General features: G+C 29.3%; 1 protein-coding gene across 2 annotated transcripts; it reads left to right on the top strand.

The window, feature by feature from the left end:
- The first annotated feature begins 9,130 nt into the window (after positions 1–9,130).
- Positions 9,131–13,954, top strand: LOC106754134 (auxin response factor 18). Of its 2 annotated transcripts, XM_014636111.2 has the most exons (15): positions 9,131–9,541; positions 9,634–9,731; positions 10,080–10,195; positions 10,277–10,384; positions 10,465–10,521; positions 10,795–10,947; positions 11,045–11,129; positions 11,314–11,404; positions 11,502–11,666; positions 11,762–11,872; positions 11,958–12,030; positions 12,111–12,255; positions 12,442–13,076; positions 13,232–13,419; positions 13,503–13,954. In XM_014636111.2, exons 2-15 carry the CDS (start codon positions 9,677–9,679, stop codon positions 13,669–13,671), a joined length of 2,151 nt encoding a protein of 716 aa, XP_014491597.1. In that variant the 5' UTR covers positions 9,131–9,541; positions 9,634–9,676; the 3' UTR covers positions 13,672–13,954. The 2 variants fall into 2 exon arrangements, with proteins under 2 accessions (XP_014491597.1, XP_022633515.1); XM_022777794.1 differs by having other exon boundaries at positions 9,131–9,731.
- The last annotated feature ends 8,263 nt before the right edge of the window (positions 13,955–22,217 follow it).

Raw genomic sequence — 22,217 nt, 5'->3', positions numbered from 1 at the left:
TGTTTTCCTTTACTAAAGAAAAAACAAATCAAAATACAATAAAATTCTCAACGATAAAATCAAACAATAAAAATTCTAAATCTTGAAATTTTATTTAAAATTATATAAAGAAAAAATTAGGTGCTTTAATTTTTTTATTTATGTAAGTTTTTTTTCTCTAACTATTTTATTTAATAGTGAGTGTTTTTTTAGTTGGGGCTAGTGCAGAGATGACAGAGAAAATGTTTGAGTGAGAAAGATGAAGGAGAAATAGTTGAGAGGAATGAAGGAGGTGAGTAAGGGTTTGGGTTTTTTTTAGTTTTGAGAATGAAGATTATTAAAATAAGGCAAGTGTTTCTGATTTTTTTTTTAATTGGGGCTAGAGTAGGGACATATTCTAAATGCCTGCAGAAGTTGATTCGGTGATAAAAAAGTGACATAAGGAAATTAAAGAAATAGGTATAGAAGAGCTCCCTAGGAGTATAATTCTTTCAATTATAGGTTGTAATCTTACATCATGTATACCATACCAAAAGAGAAAGGAAAAAGAAACATTTTGTGTAAAGGGGAAANGACAATAAAGGGAAATATCGCGAGTTGTTGTGTGTGGCTGAGGGAGAGTATGGAGACGAGAGAGAAACAAATTGGATAAGTGAGGAAGGTGGATTAGGGTTAGGCAAGGNTTCTGATTTTTTTTTAATTGGGGCACAACATTAGGGATGACAGAGAAAATGTTGGAGTGAGAGAGATGAAAGAGAAAGGGTTGAGAGGAATGAGGGAGGTGAGTAAGTGTTTGGGGTTTTTTTTTCTTAGTTTTGATAATGAAAATTATTTAAATATCCTTCACCTTAAAACTTATAATCCATGATATATAAGAATATTTTTGTCTATTATAATCCGGTACACATTGTTAAAAAGTACCAACTGAAAAACAGGATAAATTGAAAACCTAATTAAAAAATAAATCAAGTAAATTTAGGTAAACTATTTGTGATCTTTTGTGATTTTTTTTTAAATATTTAAACTAAAGTGCTTTTTAAACTCAACGAAGTTTTCTTTGCTTTAGATTGGTTTCCATTCTAAAATACTAATTTCTAGTTTCAAATCAACATAAATTTCATACTAATTAAATTGAATTATGTCCAAAATAATTCATTACTTTTTTAGATAAAATACTCAAAATATCAGAAAGCTACTGTGTCTACTAAATCCAAATAATGCATAAAAGTTTTCAAATCTAACGTTTCTTTATCTAAAACTCTGCACGCAATCACAGCAATTTTGTTGGTATTAATAAGTTTCAATATGAAATAATAACATAATTCTTCGTGAAGTTGAATTGCATTTTTATATATAGTCGATGATTTAAAAAAATTTAAAATAAATATCGTTTATCTTGTTGTATTATTTGATATTGTATGACTAAATACAACAACATTCGTGGTTTTTTTTTTTTTAAACTGTCAAAAAGCAATTCATCAGTATCTAACTAACTACTATTTAGTAGTTCAGTATTTAAACTAAACTAACAATGTGTTTTGGTTTATTTTTTTTTTAAACAGCTTAGTTTTACAAGTTTAACTTATTAGAGATTTTAAAAGTTGAATTCAACTTAGTTATTTTCACGCATCCCTAAATAACTTTAAAATAAATTCAAAAGTATTATCATTGGAAAATGAAAATTCAAATAGGAGAAAATTTATTTAGCTCAAATAAAATTTATACATTAAATAATTAATGTATAGTTATAGAATATCCTCCGCAGAAAATATTTCCATAATTATTAACTTTGCTCTTTTAAGGTGTCAGTATTAACACAATTGACTATGTTCTTTTTTAGTTTATCAATTTTGAAAGATTTGGTTTTGTAGTCATATCTTACATGTACGTGTTACATAGCCATCTGATAAATTATAGGAAGATGCTTTTATGTCAAATTAAAATGAGAGAATACACAAATAAATGGAAGTTTATTATTAGATTCAGTGTTAAATTTTAGGCTTTTATTTTTTGTTTTTTTTTATAAAACTTTAATTGCAGTTATAATCCATTAATTCATCAAAATTAAAACAGTTGTAGTCCATCATTAAGATATAAATAATTGTTAATATAAAATGTAAACATATTTATCTTTATAGCACAGGTCAAATTTTGTTGTTAGCACGACTCAATATTGTTATTGTTGAAAAACATGTAGCGTTTTTGGTAGTAATTAATTGACATATTATTAGTAAATCAAAATTGTTTAATTTTGAAAAAAAGAAGAATTAAAATTGCAATTATAAATGTCAAATTTACACATTAAGAAAACGATGAAGAACAAAAGTAGATTGAAACTTACAGTTTAAAGAAGAGTTAAACAGTAATTGTTTACTTGATCATATTTAAATAGAAAAGAGACATTTCCATAAATAAAATGTTTTAAAACACTTGCATTCTTTCATGAATAAACATAATCTTTTCCTATCTTAATAATTAAACTCATAGAGTCTACATGAAATGAAGTATTGCATATATTTCAATAAATTTATTTTCCCAAATCTACTTTAATAGAATCAAAATCTCATAGATAATATATAATATATGATTTACTTAGATATGTAGACTCATATCACAAATATCTAACAGCTGTGATTTTTAAGTTACCAAACTTTGTTTTTGAAGGAAAGATACTAGAATAAACTTGTCGATAAAGGTTTTATGGTAAAAGAAGTAAAATTTCTAAACAAATCTCTCATTTAAAAAGATTATAAAGAAATTTGTTTGAAAAGGCATCATGAAAGGATTTCTAGGGTCTCCTTTAGTAAAAACGCGAAGGTTGGTAATTATTTAAATGTAATTTAAAGTAATTATAGGAGATTTTAAAAGAATAATTAAGATTGTTAAAGAAGGGTAATATATATGTTGCATGGCATCTACTTTGTGAGAAGAATGAATGAATATTAATTATACTAAGAAATAAGATATTCCATGAGATAAAAAGGTTCTTACAAGTAGCTTAAGAAGATAAGAGCACCATTAGGAAAAAAATTATTATATTTTGCCGCCCATAGCCACTGAGATCCTTTTGTTTTTACAGTTTCATTCTCTCTCTCTCTCTTATGGCAACGCTAATATATATTTAAAGGAAAAGTGAAAGAAAAATATATGTGTGGTCCATTGCAGAATTAGATCTCTATTTTCATCCTTCAAATCAATTCCATTATGTTAACTCTATTGCTTTTCAGCCTAAGAAAAGGGTCAAAAATAGTTAGGTTAATGAAAAGAAGATCCTTTCTGTCCGATGCATTGGGAGTTTATGATATCAATATTTTTTATATGTTCTTCTTTTTCTTAAATAAAATCAATTTCAAAGTGTTATTAGGTTTATGGAGGAAGAGGTTATTTGTGAGTTATACAAACACTAATAATATTTGAACCTAATTTTATAAAAAATTGACAATATTTTTTATCCAAAATTTTAATATAATATGTTAATAAGTCTTTCATCTTTATATAGTATTCTATTTTCTCATTTTTATCCAACGTAAAATTTGGATTACATTTAAATTCGGGTTAAATATGTTTTTAGTCTCTATACTTTGAGGCGATTTTGGTTTTAGTCTCTCTTTCAAACTAAGGTATAATTTAGTCCTTCAACTTTAGAAAACTCTGGTTTTAGTACTTTTTACCAAATTTTTTTAACTTTATTTGCTCTTTCAAACACGTTTCATTATAGCATTTTTGGATTGTTTACACTGTTTGACACATTTTTACTTCAATGTTAACTGAGAAACGCGTTTGGAACAATAAATAAAGTTAAAAAAATTTGGTAAAAAGGACTAAAACCAGAATTTTCTAAAGTTGAAGGACTAAATTGTACCTTAGTTTGAAAAATGGACTAAAACCAAAATCTCTCCAAAATACAGGGACTAAAAACATATTTAACCCTTTAAATTCCAAACAAGTGTCACCACCAATTCCTTTTTGCATTCAATCAAATATCACTCCAAGAACATACAGTATAACTTTCATTATTTTATCTACTTTTACTTCTTCATACATTCACGTCTAATATATCCTTTTTTTTAAGTGGAAGACTTTCACACAAAAGATAGGGTTTGATGGACTTGTTGCTGTGCAAATCTTACAATTTGACGGCGTCATTAAGAAATATCAAAACAAAACCATATAAATTATATTTTCTCATTATTTTCAACCCATCCAACTTTAAGTTGTAAGGTGTCATCGTGATGATCATGATGTCATTAGCGGAATAGATAGAAGGAGTATGAATTTTATTTTTAAACACTATTTGCTATTCAATCTTTCCTAGTAACGTGAACTTTTTATCCACATATAAATGTGAGACTTACTAAAAAAACCTGATAAAGTAAATAAAAATATTCGTCGATAAAATAATATTAATGATAATTTATCAAAAGTAAAAATTTTGTTGGTAAAATTAGTTGATAAATATTGATTTAAATATTTTAGTAATTATTTATGAATACATATTTTTTTAGTTGCTGATTCTTATATTAGAAAACTCAAAACCGGCTTAACTTATATATTATAAATTGGTCTTATCTCTATCATATTAGAAAATGGGTTTTAAGCCTAACTTAACCCCCACAAAACCCGTTCATAAGTTAAGGTTTGCATCTCATTTATATATTATAAATTGGTCTTATCTCTAGATCTCTAGTCGATATGAAACTTTCAACCATTTTTTTTCTGTTTTTATTTTTTTTCTTTATCTTTTTTTTTTATTCGTTTTTGTCCATTATCATTATTGTAGCCACATCTCCACCTACTCCTCTTTTTTCCTTCTTCTTCTTTCTATGTCACTTATTTTTATTCAATTTTAATATATATTTAATTAGATTTGACAAAAAAAAAAAGTTAAAACATATTATTTCAACATATTTATCAACGAATTTTAAAAACATATCAATAGATTTATTGACCAACTTTCAAAAAATTCAATTAATGATAATTTACAAATGAATTTTTAAAATTTTTATTATCGATATAGACAAATTAAAAGAAAAGTATCATTAACGAATTTATCAACACATTTTATCACAAAATAGTTAAAACGAAAGCTTTGATACTCATTTTACTGTATACTTTTTCAATAGAAAAATTCATTGATAAAATAAAATTTATTAGAATTTTAAATATAAACAAATATTTTTATTTACAATAAATTTGTTATTAAAATTCATCAATTTTATCAACAAATGTTATTTTGTTGATAATATGGTATTTTCTTATAATAATTAGATATTTGTGAATGGTATAATAGTGGATGAAATAATAAATATAACAAACAACATTTTTTGTTTGAATACACCCCAAATGTAACTTTGATATTATATCAGTATTTTTTAATTTTTTTTAGTGAATGTGAAATCTCTAACACTATTTTGTTTACATTAATTAATTACAGATTCTGAATTCTACTATAAGAACGGAAAATTAAAAGGAAGATAGAAAAAAAAATATTAGGGATTTGAAAGAAGGGTGGGCCACACAGGCCAACTTATACGAAACAACGCAAGGTGAGCTTAAATTTGAGGCCACATAAGCCTGACTTGGATTATTCATAGTCTGTGCAAGCCTGGGACGAGGCAGAGTTAGCTAGACCATGACCCACATAAAAAATGTGTCAAATTTAAAGATTTAATTATTTATGTCCAAATTGTATAAATGTTAAATTTTTCAGAATCCAGTGAGAAAGCACTCTTAGAATAAGGTTTTATAAAAGGAAAAGCTTTCCCCAAACATAGTAGATGCAAAATCAGAGGCTATAATGTCCAAGACAACGAGTTCATAATGCGGAGTAGTATTCAACGTCGACAATGAGTCCGTAGGTTAGCAGCGAGGGTTCTTCAATGATCATGTTATCATGAAACCGTATCGCCACTTTCTCATTTTAGAATGCGCAATGGTTATAGGGCGACAACTACGAAAGCTTGTTGTAGGTTCTCTCTTGTCCAAAAGGAGGGACACATATACGTGGTATCAGCTATCGGTGACCTCTTCTACATGAATCCGAGAACAAAGCATTCACGTGTACAAGAACTTGTAAGAGTATTTGATGGAAGTCTCACATTGACTAGAGATAAGGTCAATTTATAATATATAAGTAAAGTGCAGATTTCACCTTACAAACCAGTTTGGTGGGGGTTGAGTTAGACCTAAAAACTCACTTCTAACATGGTATGTCAGAAAATCCAACTGAGGATTCATCAAATCCGTAATTCTAACAAAAAATCTTTCATTAACATCTTATTTCACAAATGATTTAGGTTGCAAATTTATTAAAATTTATACCCTTAGGAAAAAAAATTGATATGGAGAATATTGTATCATTTTATTATAAGTTTATGGAGATTGTATCATTTTATTATAAGTTTTTTTTTTCTTATGTTAGATTGAAATGTGGTATACATTAAAAAAATGGTTAAATATATTTTATTGTTCAAATTATTATAAAAAAATGTGTTTCGTTCACAAACTAAGTTATAAAAGTATTTAATTTATGTACTTCTTAAATTTTATGCAATTTTTTTTCCAACAAATGATATATTATCATTGTGAATTTTTATTTCTCACATGAAAAATACTTTAAATGTTATTTTATTCGGAACACTGTTTTACATTATTTTAATATAGTGTAAAGTTAAAATATTTTATAATTTAATTTAAGGATGAAACACAACATTAATATATTTTAAGGAATAAAAAGAAAACAACTCTAAAAGATCAAAAAAAAATATGAACTTGACAAGTCTACTTTTAAATTTAATATTTGAAAGAACTATTATGATAAGAAATCATATATAATACTAAAAAAAAATCAGAACAATTTGCTGTTTATCCAAATAACATATATGAAGGTCCCTAAACATCTAGAAAAATAAGTAAGTATTTGTTTAATAACTGAGCACATATGAAATAATGACATGAAAACTTTACATATCGAAAAAAAGTTTTTAAACCAAATTTCTTTATTATTTTTATTTTTATTTATCTATTAATAGAATGTTGAACGAAATATTTAATCTTTTAAAATACAACACTGTGATTTTTTAATATATTTAAATTAAGTCCATTATATATATATATATATATATATATATATATATATATATATGGATTAAATTGAATGTAATAAATATATAATTAATAAAAATAGGTGTTTCCTTAATCTACTGTGTCTTTTTCTAATTAAGAGTAGGAATTAACAGACAAATACGTTTTACTACATAATAACGACATTGGTTGGTTTTAGCTTTTATTATGTTTAAAATAATTCCGTCCTGTACGACTAAATTATAGCAATATATTAGGTATTGTTGGTTCACCGCAAAGCGTAACAACTAACATCCACTAATGATGATTAAAATAAAATTCAATGCTCTTATAAAAGTTACTTGGAGATTTAGTTCCTCTGCCTTTCACTATTCACATCATATGAAAATTACATCAATTTGTACCTGTTTTTTTTTTCTTTTTTTTTATAAAAAGAAAACTAAATTTCTAGAAAAATAAATTTTAGTGGATAAATGGGTACATTTATAAATAATTTTACAAAACGTAAAATAGTTTTGAAGATGATAATGCATGTTTCTCCATAAATTAATTTATAGTTATTACTCATTGTTAAAGATAAATGTTAACCTTTTTATTACAAATTTAAATTCTCAACTAATTAACTAATTAAAGAGTTTCTTCTTTCATCAATCAACTATGTTCATATTGAGTTCATGGTGTATTATATGAGGATAAGGAGGTGTTTGTTTTACAACTTGTATATTCCAAAAATTATGAAAGAGAAAAAAAAATACTTATTATAAGTTTGTAAAAAATATTTTCAGGTCCTTTTTGTTACTAAAAAGTTGTTTCCATAAGAATAAGAGAACTTATTTTTCTAATTTCTATTGTAATTTCCATTTTTATTTTAGTTAATTAAAATTTTAAAACTAGTTAAAAATATGTGAAAAGTGAACCAAATATATTTTAAGCCATGAACAAGCTAATTAACCAATTGTGACTCTTTGGTGTAATTCTACAAAAAGTAAATCAATAACACAAACGATCCTAACTTTTTATCCATACAAAATTGTGGTTTAACATTTTCAGATGTAATAGTTAAGTCGAAACTTTTATCATATAGGTTCAGTGTGATTCATCTACAAATCTCAACTATTTCTACTCTAACTTCGACTCTCTAAATTCACGTTTAATTAATTTTTAACTTATTCGTTATTTTAATGATGCATATATTTTGTCATGTTTTAATGTCTAACGTTATTTGAAGAAAACACAAAATAAAAAATAATTTTGAAACTACTCGAGCTTATATTTATAATTGTATTGGGATTCCGGACGTCGAGATGGACGGTCAGTAAATACTGGGAACTCCTGGATGGCTCAGTAAAAAAAAATGACAGATTAAGTTAAAGTAAGATGAGATTAAAGATTATTGGATTGTAATTGGACTTTGATTAAGGTTTTACTAATTTGAGACCCATAACTATTGTTATATATAGAAGTCAAAAGTGAGAAGTAAATAGATTCATTTATTGTGCATTTAAGACTGTACTTTGACGGAAGAAGACGGAGAGGACGAGAAGGACGGAAGGTCAAACAGAAAAATTGTGTAGAGTTTAGCTGACTCGACCACGTACCGGTGAGTCGACCACATACCGGAACAATAATGTTTTTTTTAATTAATTTTACTTTAAGAACTTGTAATTAAATATTGACACTGAAAGCTAAAGTAAATTATGAAAACGGAAGATGGCGATTTTAATTGGAGGAGAAAAAAAAAGTAATTATTAGCAGTGATGGTTTGGTTGAAACAAATGTAGGTGTAGCTAAGGGATAAAAGGGATTGGTGTTGACAGAGAAGAATTAGGATATGAATTTTTTTTGTCTTAAAAAATATACCCACATGTCCTAAAGTACAACCATACACACTCAAACAGCACTACGTAGTAGGATATAAACATAAATTATAAATTCGCATGATGAAAAGTGGAGGAGAAGAGTATTTTCATAAATAAACTTTGTAGCGGTTAAAAGAAAAAGGAAAGAACAATATTTTGTAACATAATGGAAAATAGAAACAAAAACACGTTTGTTGTTTAATAATGAAGTGTGGTTTCCACCAAAATGATGGCCAATGAGTTTCATTTCAGGAGAACAAATTACAGTAGGCTAAGCTGACTCTGTAGACTAGAGGACCATACTTTATAATCAATCTATAATAGATAGACAGAGAAGACAAGAGAGAGAAGAAGAAGAAGAAGTAAAAAGAGTACCACACCAATTCTTTAGAATTTGGAAACGACGATTCAGCTGTCTCCCGAGCGGAATAATCATCGTCGGCGACACCAGAAAAGAAGCTTTGGTCATTCCAAAAGATTTTTGGAGCGAGAGAGAAAGAAAAACCGGCCTTGTGTTCTGTAACGGAAGCAGTGACATGAGATAAATTCTGTGGCAGGATCGTTACGAGAGGCAAAAAGGAGGAAACTTGTTAACTCTTCATCATTACTCACTCACTCGCGTATAACTGTCTTGTCTCGCCATCTATTTCTCTCTCCTTTGTATTCATGGGGTAATCTCATCTGTTATTTCTTACTCTGCACCTACTTTCAGCTTTTGCCTCTCTTTCTCTTCTCTCTCTACGACGTCGTTTTGAATGGCACATCTGGAAGCTCCTGTCAGAACTGTGTCCAGTTCTCAGCCAGAAACAGGTCAATGGCTTATGCTTCGTGGGGATTTTGTTGACCTTGCTCTGCTTGGTTGCTTAGAAAGTTTGACAAATAAAAACAACTGGTTGGGTTTTATTTTATCCTCTTTTTTTTTTTTATGTTTGAAGCAGTTTGTAAGGTTCTCAACGAGGTTTTTGTGGTTTAGAGGAACTTGGGTCTGCAGGGTTCTGGTTCAATTGTTGATGTGTTGTGTCTTCCTTACTGGGGCTGTGTTTTGGAAGAAGAGTGAAGGGGAGAAGTTGTTTACTTTCTGAGAAACCACGCAGAGCATTGGCTTTCATTTGTGAAAACGAGGATCTTACTTAATTGTTTTAATTTATGTTCGGTTAGGTGTGGGAGATGGTGATCTGTACACGCAGCTATGGAAGCTATGTGCGGGGCCTTTGGTGGATGTTCCTTGCGAAGGGGAGAGAGTTTTCTACTTTCCGCAGGGTCACATGGAACAAGTGTGTGTCTGTGTGTGTTTATTTAGCTTTCGGTTTTTGTTTTCTTTGAAATTTACGAGTTTTGGTCTTTGTTTTCGGCAGTTGCAAGCTTCGACTAATCAGGGACTGAACCAGGAGCTGAGCCAGCAAATTCCTCATTTCAATCTCCCGTCCAAGATTCTCTGTCGTGTTGTTCACATTCAGTTGTTGGTAATGTTTTTTATACCTTTCATTGCATATTTATTTTTGTGATTCATGTACTTATCATACGCTTTTATGTTAATTTGTAGGCGGAACAAGACACAGATGAAGTTTATGCTCGTATCACTTTGCTTCCGGAGTCAAATGTGAGATTATTCGTGTTTCCCATCCTTTGTTTTTTTTTGCTTCGGTCGTGCGGATCCGTTTTGTCACTCTTAGAGAATTTGATTGAGTTTTCGAACCCAATTCCCTCGTTATTACTCTACCTGGAATGGTTTTGTTTTGTATTTTGCCTGCTTTACGATTTCCTCTGCGACTGTGAAATACATAATAATACTAAAGGAAAATAGTTTGAGGTTGAAAGTTGATAGTATTTTTTATAGGGAGTTATCTTGGTTTATTTTTGTGGTTTTATTCAGCAAGAAGAGCCAACGAGTCCAGACCCAAGTCCACCAGAGACCCAGAAACAGAGCTTTCACTCTTTTAGTAAAATATTAACTGCTTCTGATACTAGCACTCATGGAGGATTTTCAGTTCTTCGGAGGCATGCTACCGAGTGTCTGCCTCCATTGGTATTTACCTCTCTCAGTTTCCTTTAGCCTCTATATATTTAACGAGAACCCGACTTTCCTTATTTTCACGTTTGCTACTTTTTTCTATGCACTGTAGGACATGACCCAAAGTATCCCCACTCAGGAATTGGCAGCAAAGGATCTTCATGGGTTTGAGTGGAAGTTTAAGCATATATTCAGAGGTAATTTTGCTTTAATATTTCAAGTACTCTTTGGGGAGGGTTTATGACCTAGACCCATATCCAAATTCTAAAGGGTTAACACCATAATTAGTATGAAATGAAATGAAGGCCAGTGAGCGTAAACATTAAATCTATTATTTTTCTTGTGGCCAATTTGCTTCTCCCATTCTGTAAACATGACCAGGTCAACCAAGGAGGCACCTGCTCACAACTGGCTGGAGTACATTTGTGACATCCAAGAGGCTTGTTGCTGGAGATGCTTTTGTGTTTCTGAGGTTTTAAAACTCAGGAACCTTATCGTATTATTGTTTCTGGTGTTGTTTCATCTGTTATGGTCGTGTGTGTACTTTGGTTTTGACATGATTGTTGCAGGGGAGAGAATGGCGAACTGAGGGTTGGTGTTAGGCGTGTAGCACGACAGCAAAGTCCCATGCCTTCTTCTGTGATATCAAGCCAGAGTATGCATCTTGGAGTGCTTGCCACCGCCTCTCATGCATTTTTGACCAGTACCATGTTTGTGGTATATTACAAACCTAGGTGCGTAAACATGTTGAAGTTTGTTTTCGGTGCCACAAACCTTATAAATAACATGTAACAGAATGTTTCACTCACACGTGTTTTGATACATTCAGGACTAGCCAGTTTATTATTGGTCTAAACAAATATCTGGAGGCAGTGAACAAGTTTTCAGTTGGCATGCGTTTCAAGATGAGATTTGAGGTGGAGGACTCACCTGAGAGAAGGTATCTATCTTAGTACACAATAAATTGTCATAAGCACCTGAGAGAAGGGTCATTTATTGTCATGTTGCTTTAATGTTTTGGTCAGATTTTCTGGTACCATTATTGGGGTTGGGGATGTATCTCCAGGATGGCGGAACTCTCAGTGGCGTTCGTTGAAGGTTGAACTAAGACCTACAATTTTCCATCTGAATTCTTATTCAGTTTCAGTTTAGCATTTATAATATTTTTTGCCATTCAGGTTCAATGGGATGAACCTGCAATAATTCCAAGGCCAGAGAGGGTTTCTTCGTGGGAGATAGAGCCTTTCGTTGCTTCCACTGCTTTGAATGTCATTCAACCGGTGGTGAAGAGCAAAAGGTCCAGGCCTGAGGTTTCGTCTTCTGGTACTAGATGTTTTACATAACTTTGAAGAAATTAGATAAGATAGTTTGTGTGAAAATTGAATTGCAAGAAAAGCATTATTTATTTGATTTTTGAAAAAAGAAAGAAAAGGTATATAAAGATGTGTTGGTTGTTTAAGGATTAAATTAAATGAGCATGGAGTTAAATAATGTGATGGTTGGATGTAGAAATTGGCCCCAACTCACCTGGTGCGGCTTTGTGGTATCATGGACCATCCTTATCTCATGACCCTACTGCATTGGGTGGCACTTCAGAGGTCCAAAGCAATGAAAGCCCAGTTATATGGTGTACAAGGATGAAAGAAATAAATGTGAATCCGATGAATGGTAACAAGAGCAGCTCGAACAGAGTCCGTGTGGAAGGAATGTGGCCATCTTCCCCACATTTGAGTGTCTCTTCGAACCTTTTTCCGGACCCCAAAAACAGCAAAGCTGTCACAGCACAATCAACTGTCTCCGGGTATGCCCCTGTTTCATCTAGGCCGAATGATGATTTGGCACATGATCCCGTGGAATGTGGTAAAAGAAGTGAGAATCCCATGGACTGTTGGGTGTTTGGAGTTAATTTGACTAACAATTTTACTAATGTTGCCCTTCCTGATAAAGAACTAGGATGTCCACCTATAATAATTCCTAGTGGTCCCAAAGATTCTATTCCTGTTGCTGCATGTGAAACTCAGCCTGGTCAGAATCACAATTATTCACTGTCCAATAAGCTGCAGAAGCAAATTATTTCTGATGGATCACCCAGTGAGAGACACGCCAAGCAGGCCACAGTACCATCCACCAGGACTCGGACCAAGGTACCCATTCCTTTTCCTATTTTCTACAAACTCAAATAAAATCCAGGATTAAAGCTTTTATTTTTTTTTTAATTTTTGGGATTTAATTCGATTCTTTTTGCTTAACTTGTATTGTATCACATGTTGATTGATGAGTGAATGTTGTTTTTGAGAAGGTGCAAATGCAAGGTGTTGCTGTTGGTCGTGCTGTTGACCTCACTGTCCTAAAAGATTACGAGGCTCTCATAGACGAGCTTGAGAAAATTTTTGATATCAAGGGAGAGCTTCGAATGCAGACCAAATGGGCTATTACTTTCACTGATGATGAGAATGACATGATGCTCGCGGGTGATGATCCATGGCCGTAAGTAGTAATTTTGGCACCTTCAACTTTATCTGATTGTTAAAAACTAGACTTTAATTGTGTGTTTTTTTTTTCCTTTGCAGTGAATTCTGTTCTATGGCGAAGAGGATTTTCATTTGTTCAAGGGAAGACGTGAAGAAGTTGAAAAGCAAGCATTCTGGTTGTTCATCAGAGGGTGAGGAGACTTTGTTGAGCCAAGATTCACAGAATAGGGAGGAAACTCAGCAAATCTCTTGCGATTTGACAGCTTAACCTTTTTAGTTTTTTGGTTTGGGAGGAGTTTAGGGTGCTTGATGGTTTGATTTGTTTAGTTTTATGCGACTTTAAATTGTAGAGTAGTGAAGGTGTGTAAGTGGACTAATATAATATAACTACATTTAGGCACTTTTTTTATTTGTGAATACTCTTTTTGGGGTGGTACCATCTGCATAAACAAGCACGCCTCTTCTTTTTCTCCCTTTGAAATGGGTTACGCATGTTCTGATTGATTGATTGAATGAATTTTATTGTTGGGAGATGACATTACCAACGACAATGGCACGAATTCATACCAAATTTACGTGGTTAGAACTAATTTGTCTACATTTTCAGAATCACCATTACTGGATTGGCGCCTGATGTTACAATTCATACCAGAACAAATAACAATGCCCATTCTTCTGTCATCATTATTTTTGGCATAACATTTAAATGTTTCCGTGTTGGGTAACGACCCAACACTTAACTTTCGAAATCTTTTCGTATTTACATAATTTTACCCTTGTAATCATGATACTGTATATTCAAGCTTTGCTTTATTATGCTATATTTTCGGGTTTCTCTTATGGAGATCACAATTCTGACATAGCCTTTTCCTCTTGTTTGTAATGCAAAAAAAAGAAAAATATTAAAGTGATAATGGAGGTTTATTTTATTACAATAAGAGTGTCTTTTTCTATGGATAACTGTAACGTGGGTAAAAAGTATCAGTGAATAAATAAAATAAAATAAAAGTGATTATGATGTAGAGTTATTTCATTATGAGTTGTTAGTGTCTTTCATTTAATGTCTTTTGTAAAGCTGTTAAATAAAATTAAAGCATATTGAATGATGATACGTAACGATAAATTTATTCCATGTGCGCCGGAGAATGTCACTTTTGGAGATGTTACAGATTTATAGACAGGAGATACAAATGTTTGTGCGAATATAGAATTATGTTTTTTGCATGGTGTAGCTGGTAAGTTGCCTAAAAATTGGAGGCTAAGGTTGGTTCCAAGAATAATATCTAAAATTTTGTTTTGATTATTTTTGAAAATGGCATGGTCAAAGCAAGTGTGCTGATAAGAGGTGAAAAGGAAATGTGTTGTTTTAAGTGCAATAATCAAACAGATGCATCTCACCTTCTTTTTCTCTTTCAAAATTGGGTCTCACAACACTTTGCCCTTTGCCTTTTTCTTTTTCTATCTATTATCTTTCTCTAATATAAATAAACTTTAGTTTTAGATATTGTAAGCAAATATTGAAAAATAGGTTTTTGATGAAGATGGTGAAAATTAAATGCAAATTTAAGTTGGTGAAAACAAGAGAATCTAAGTGGGACCTTGGTATGATTTCCCAATAAGTGTAGAACTAAATATAGGTGATCTAACATAAGATGAATCAAAAGTAAACACGAGTAATGGATATGGAAGCATCTTCGGTTTTTCTTCCGTCACAACAACACCCTCACCTTTTCTTTTCACGTTTAAAAGGTCTTACTTCTATAATCTTTTTCATTTTTCAAATAAATATAAATTTGTTCTCAAATTCTTAAAGTCTTTTAAATTTCAAAAACATTAACTTCATTTTCTCAAACTTATTACTAACTAAAAATGGACTTTTAGAAACACACTTTAACCATTCAAATTCATGAATTAAGTATCAACAACAAGTGTTGGAAGTCTAACATAAAGTTAATTTTTAATATATAAATAAGTGTAAATTGGACAAACTTCACTTTACAGATAATTTTGTGCGATTGAATTAGGTTTACAAACCACTTTCTAATATCCTATATTATAGTTATGGTAAGAGTCTATCTTAACCAGATCTATATAATTTTGTGAGTCTTTTTTAGACTTAAAAATCACTTTCTAATAATATTTTTTTTATAATTTTAGGAATAGTTTTTTTCTTAAAAAAGTCATCAAAATCATATTTTTTTTTTATATTTCACAAAGTACAAATATAATCAACTCTACATATTTTAACACTTTCTTTTAAAGTTCGATAAAAAAAAATATAGAATTCTTTGGTTGAAAAAATTAATACATCTAGCGTCGACTACTTCCCAAAATTAGTATAGTTTAAACATAAATTAATATGCTTTTCTCGTGTATTGTTTTAATATTTTAATTTGAAGTAAAATTTATAAATACAAATAAAGATTAAAATTAAAATATATAATTTTATTGATATGTCAGGTCAAATTTAAAATTCAAATTAACATATAGTGTTGAACTTTACTTTGCTTAAAACTGCCAAAAGAAGGATGTTTATTATTTTGTTTATGAATAAAGGAAATATTTTACATTTAGTTACACACGAATGCTAACTTCAAATATCATCACTGGTTGATGTAACATTCCAAAAGTTATACTATAATACTATAATAGGAGGTAACATGTAATAATATTATACGACAGTCATTGGAATTAAAATAATAATTATAGAAGTCCTAAAGATGAGATATACTGAAAAGTCCTAAACTAAACTTCGGGGTTCTCGCCTTCTAGGGCTTGTTCCAGCGAACACTCTTCAACTTTTGCTTACATCCAAAGGATGATCATTGCAAGAGAAAGGATGACCGAACGGGCAACAAAAGACAAGACAAAAATGCAGGGTAAGCTAGTGTAATTTAATTAATCATAAAACATAACAATTACATAATCATCAATTCAGTCAAAACATTATAACATACAATTATCAAACATTCATTTCCAGCAAAAACCGAACATAGCATACATATAATGACCGACAACTTGACTCGACCATCCGGATTGTATGAATATGTAGCTTCTGGCCGTTCTTGCACCCGAGTGGTATAGTAACTTGAAACCCCTCAGCTGCCACCCGAGGTTAGCCCGTTATACCTCACCTAAGGACCTCCCCCCCCCCCCCCCCCCCCCCCCCCCCCCCCCCCCCCCCCCCCCCCCCCCCCCCCCCCCCCCCCCCTTAGACTAGGGCCCTCACCACATGACTTACTCATCTCTACTTGAGAACTGATAATCATTATAATTTCAGGATGAACGCCGTGAATTTCACTATCCATATTCATACTTTACCAATTCAATAACCAATCACTGAGACATTCCTCCTTGGAATTGTCTTCCATACCACTTGAAATATCCACATCCTTCCTCATCAATATACATACATAAATAAAATTAAACCAAACAGTAAATCAATCGTCATAGTCGAATACCACCGAATGAAAGAACTTAACATAATCTGTGAACAAGACCAAACGGGAGATCACTCCCTGTATGTGTACATGACTGAACAGTCATGTGAAGAGTAACAACTCAAGAATGACCGAACATCCCTAAAGCTGAACATCAGAACAAACCAATTCTAAAGCTAAACCAAACACTTGAATATTAGACTAAACACATATGACCGATAAAGAACACCATTGTCTTATACCGATCCTTAATGACTTATCCTAAATAATAGGAGTTTAGACAGAACACTATTGTCTTGGCCAGATTCTATTACCTTACGTCGAACACTAATGAGTTGAAGAAGACATTATTAACTCAACCCGAATACTGATAATATAATAGAACGATTTATAATTAAATATTTATTCATATTATCCGAACATACTAAGAAAACAAATGATAGTACAAGACTGAGTACTTTAAGGAACTGAGAGCTAGTACAAGACCGAACACTACCAAGACCAAATGTTAGTACAAGACTAAACACTACCAAGACCTATAGAGGAGTGGATAACTTGAGTCGATTATACAACTACATTATACTTAGTTATATCGATTATCTTAATTATATTGACTATTAAGTAGAAGAAGAAAACTATGCTTAGACCGAACGCTATACTCTAGTATACATTATACGAGACCGATTGATCATTAACTGAAATTCTACTAAAGAAGAACTCAGTTAAGACCAAACACACATAATATAAATCGAACAGTCACGAATGACTCTCGACGACAAGTAATAATAATAATAATAATATATCTTGTTATGCGTGGGAGATTATTTAAAAATAAGTGAAATTCTCATAAATAAAAATGTTACCATATAAAAAATGTAAACTCTTTTGATACCACATATGGATTGGGTTTGAGGCCACTTAACCGACTGGACAAGAAGGGGGTTTTTTTGTTTCAAAATTCACATTTGCATGAGTTTTTTGTTATTTCCATTTTAAATGTGTTTTTTATTTATCAGGGTTTAATGGAAGCCATGTAAAATTTTCAGTAAATAATTTCAAGAATAAAAAACCATTTCACAGGGTCTCCAGTTCTTTTTCTTTTACAAAGCATTTTTTAAGCTTCTCAGAAAGTAAAAAAAAAAAGTAATATATTTTAAAATTAAAGATACTAATAAATGACAAAAAAAATTGAGATATACTAGAACTGAATATTATTATATGAATCAAAATTTACAATTATAGAAAATAAAAAATAATATATCTTAAATTTTATATATTTTAGTAGGAAAAAATATATTTTTTGTTTATATTTTAGATACCTCCCATATGGGTATTTTTTAACTTGGCCCATATTGTCTTCCTACTTAAACCCAAGTTAAACTAAAGGCGACCGAATGGGTCGACCTAATTTCAAAAAACAACCCATTAAAAAGACCAAACTGACTTTAAAATTTTAGGCTTTTTGAAACAATAATATTCAAAATATATTTTTGCCGAATTAGATAAATATCATATTAAAATCATTGACCAAATTAGTGTCTTAGAAAAACAGTGATATATTATTATCTGATTAAAACGCACGTTATAAAAAAAGTTCAATTTGTTATTTTAAAATAAGTTACTAGTTGAAACAATTTTATTTTTATACTAAATGTATCTATTTAGTATAAAAATGGTTTCAACAATAAACATGATCAATAGAATTTTAATGTTTTCTTATAAATCATCTGACCAAATGGTTGAATTAAATTACCTTCTAGAAGGAGGATTTAAGTTAAGTATGTTTGTAAAGCAAAGATAATTCATTATTTCATTGAAAATAATATGTAGTATGAGTTTTTTTTTTTTTTTTTTTTTTTAATTAGATTCAAAATGTTATCAATGTTATTTTAGTTTCATTTGAAATGATTGAATTACATTGACATCAAAATAAAAGTTTAAGATAAATAATTTATCCCAACTTAAAAAATTATTATATTTTAAATCATTATAGGTGGTAAATAAGTCCAAATTGTCGCGTTTCAAAGATCTGGAAATTTGGTTCACAAAATTGGTGGAAACATTGTCAATAATACCAATTTACAATGATTATATAACATGAGAGAGAGAAGTGTAAAATAACTTAATTTAGTTAATTTGAATTGTTACAAAATCTGAATTTAAAATGGTAAGATGAATGAAGCTTTTAATATAAAGAAGAAATTTGTTTACACGTTATTTTGAGGAAGAAAGTATTGATGTTTCTTATTTTATTATTGCTAAGTAAAATCTTACAAAACATGAGCAAGATTTTGTCTCAATAAGCTAAACATTTTATTGAAAGTTATGTTTTTGTAGAGACCAGACATTGCTTATCTGAGTTAATATTGAATGTTATAAGACAATAGTACATAGGACAATCAATCATCAAACCTTACAACGTTTTCTTAATATAGCTTCCTCAACGTCCTTTTAACTAAACGCACTTCTTCACAGAAAAAGCACGTTATTCAATGTCTTATTGTAGATTATTAACCTTTATAAGTTATTCATAAAATAATATTTCTATTCTTTCAAAATCTTAGGGATGAGTTATCTTAACTAACAATTGTCAACAGAAATAAAAATAATGAAATAATCTCGAATCTTCAATAATGTAAGGATTTTATAAAATTTATCGAGTTTCAACAATAACATCATACCAAAATGTAAAAATGAGATATATTATTTTTATATTACGAAAGCATGTTTTCAAATGAAATATATGTATTAAAACATTGCTTACGATATATTGTTTTGTACTTGTAGACGTTCTTATAAGATTTTATGGATTGGAACAAAATAGAGAACATTAAATATTTTAATATGTATTACACTAAACATAAGAACATAATTTTTCTAAATGCATATAGTTTTTATTAAATCAGATTAATAACAATATTTTAAAACATATAAAGAGATATATCAAAATTTCCATTCCAAAAAATAAATAAATGTCCATGTATAGTTAAGTTTCATTACAGATAAATATCATTTCTTTATCTGTTCTTTACTTCTTCTTCTTTTTATTTGAAACGAATTTTTTTATTATATCTAATAGTTTTACATAATTTAGGAGTCAAAATATTTATTTATTTTTTATTTTCAATATATTATTTAAAAATAAAAGTTTGATGAAACTTTAATTTTTAAAATAAATAATATTTCATAAGTATAACGATTGATTTTAATAATATTATTTGATTTTAAATTAAAAATAATAATTTTATTTAATTAAGGTTTTTATATATATATTTATAGTGTTATTGTAGTATTACTGTTGAAAGAAACTGGATTATCTGCATTATTACTCAATGACTGTCTGCAAGTGTCGGTGTTGTTCGTGTCTGTCCCATACGAAACTGTAGCTCATAAGTTGATGACCGACTTTGTTTTGTCTTCTATTGCCAAAAATCTTCTTTCTTTTTTACCCACTTCAAGGTAAATGAAATAATAGTACGAAGAAAGCTGATGACATTTGCCTATAAAATATTCAAAATCTTATCAAATAATTCATATACCAATATATTATTTGCATTTTTATATTGTTTATTGTATGGCCATGTTTTAATTTTGTCTAATTTTTTTCTTTACTTTGTAATATTTTTTTATTCCTATAATATGTAATAATAGTTTTTCAGTCCATATCAAATATTTTGGAAAGAACTAATTGAAAGTATAAAAACTACTACAATAACTACAATAAAAGAAACAAATATTTTACAGAAATTAAAACAAAATAACAAGAATCGAAAATAAAAATTTAGAAGGACAAAAAAGTAGTACAATATTCTGCTTTACTTTATATAGTTGTTGACTTTGAAGTTGTGAGGGTGGTGGGCATAATGATGAATTTTGACGTATTTGACAAAAACAAGAGAGTAAAGAATGGTTCTTTTGGTGGTCTTTTCGGTGTACAGTTTCTAAGCTTAATTTTAGTTTTCTTAATTCAGAGAAGGTTTGAGCGTGGAGAAAGAAAACCCTATGCAGTTTTGAAAGTTACTGCATCAAATTTCTGTCATAAGTTATTTGTAATATTTTATATATTAATGTATAAAGTATTACAGCAAAAGCAAGATCAATTGATACGTAAGCTACAAACAACTAGTATTTTTAACAATATTTTGCAAAATCAATCTGCTTGAATTCATTTTATTCTAAATAAACGTAGCTACAAAGTTTATTATAAAATTTTATTGAATACAGATGTTATCTAAAATTATTTTTAAAATATGGATCAGGTAAAAGTAAATAAATGACCATCTACCTAAAATTATTACAAAACAAATAGTTAATAAAATAATAGTAGAGATAGTTGTAGAGAATTATTAGCCTTGATAGGTAAGATTTATGTTTGAAACGACATGTCACATTAGCAATCTCATTCGAAGTTGTATGTGTTGTGTTCATCTAATGTAACTCAATTTCCACTCGAATTTGGTATCCAAAGCATACAAGATAAACCATATTGAGTAAGGACAAACACTAACAAATAAGAATAATATTATTGGACACATTTAATTTTTCTTTATATTTATTTGATATTATTTTTTTTATTTTTATTATTTTATTTTTATATTCTGTATTTGAATGTAAAAAATGTGTTATAATAATATTATTAATATTATTAAACAAATAATAATAGATGTATACAAAGAAGAAGAGAATCTTTTCTTAAAGGCATTCTTGTGACGGTGTAATGATAAATAGAGGTCTTTCATGCATGGGTGTCCATGGGAGACATGTTCACAAATTTCTGCCTTAAGTAAACAACAATATAGAAACACCAATAGGAATATTTACACAACATTTATGGGCAACATTCATTTCTTCAATATCCAATTCATTAGTAACAAATTTATATTAACTCCTTTGCTATAAAATAAAAGATAAAATATTAAGAAGTAGTATGATAGAAATATAATAGTACTTGATAAGTTTAATATATTTGAAATTTTACAAGAATAAATTTTAAATTATTTTGACTCTGTCTTAAAAAGAAAATTCTGAATTTAATTTAATCTTAAAAGAACAATTTATAAAATAAAATTAACACTTATTTATATATTATAAATTTAAAAACATTTAAACATGTGGATAAATTAATGTTATCTCTGGTCTATATATTTTCAATATATCTCTAACAAATATTAATAATAATTAAATATAAAAGAATGACAAAATAAATCTAACAAATAATCCATGACTTTATTTTAATACAAAATTATAATTTTATAATTCTATGTGAATTTATTAAACATATATTTATTTTTATCAATTATTGCACAAAATAAAAATTAATTTAATATTTTTTTTTTTACTTTTTCCTTTTGTTTTATAAATTTTGATGATGAGT

This window comes from Vigna radiata, unplaced genomic scaffold (genome assembly GCF_000741045.1).
Source record: "Vigna radiata var. radiata cultivar VC1973A unplaced genomic scaffold, Vradiata_ver6 scaffold_83, whole genome shotgun sequence".
NCBI classification, from domain to species: domain Eukaryota; kingdom Viridiplantae; phylum Streptophyta; class Magnoliopsida; order Fabales; family Fabaceae; genus Vigna; species Vigna radiata.
This window is presented reverse-complemented; position numbering and strand designations above follow the sequence as displayed.

Coding starts and splice junctions, on each gene's coding strand:
- LOC106754134 (XM_014636111.2), top strand. CDS start 9,677: ATGGCACATCTGGAAGCTCCTGTCAGAACTGTGTCCAGTTCTCAGCCA. Junction 10,522..10,794: donor CTTTGCTTCCGGAGTCAAAT/GTGAGATTATTC, acceptor GGTTTTATTCAG/CAAGAAGAGCCAACGAGTCC. Junction 13,077..13,231: donor CCACCAGGACTCGGACCAAG/GTACCCATTCCT, acceptor GTTTTTGAGAAG/GTGCAAATGCAAGGTGTTGC.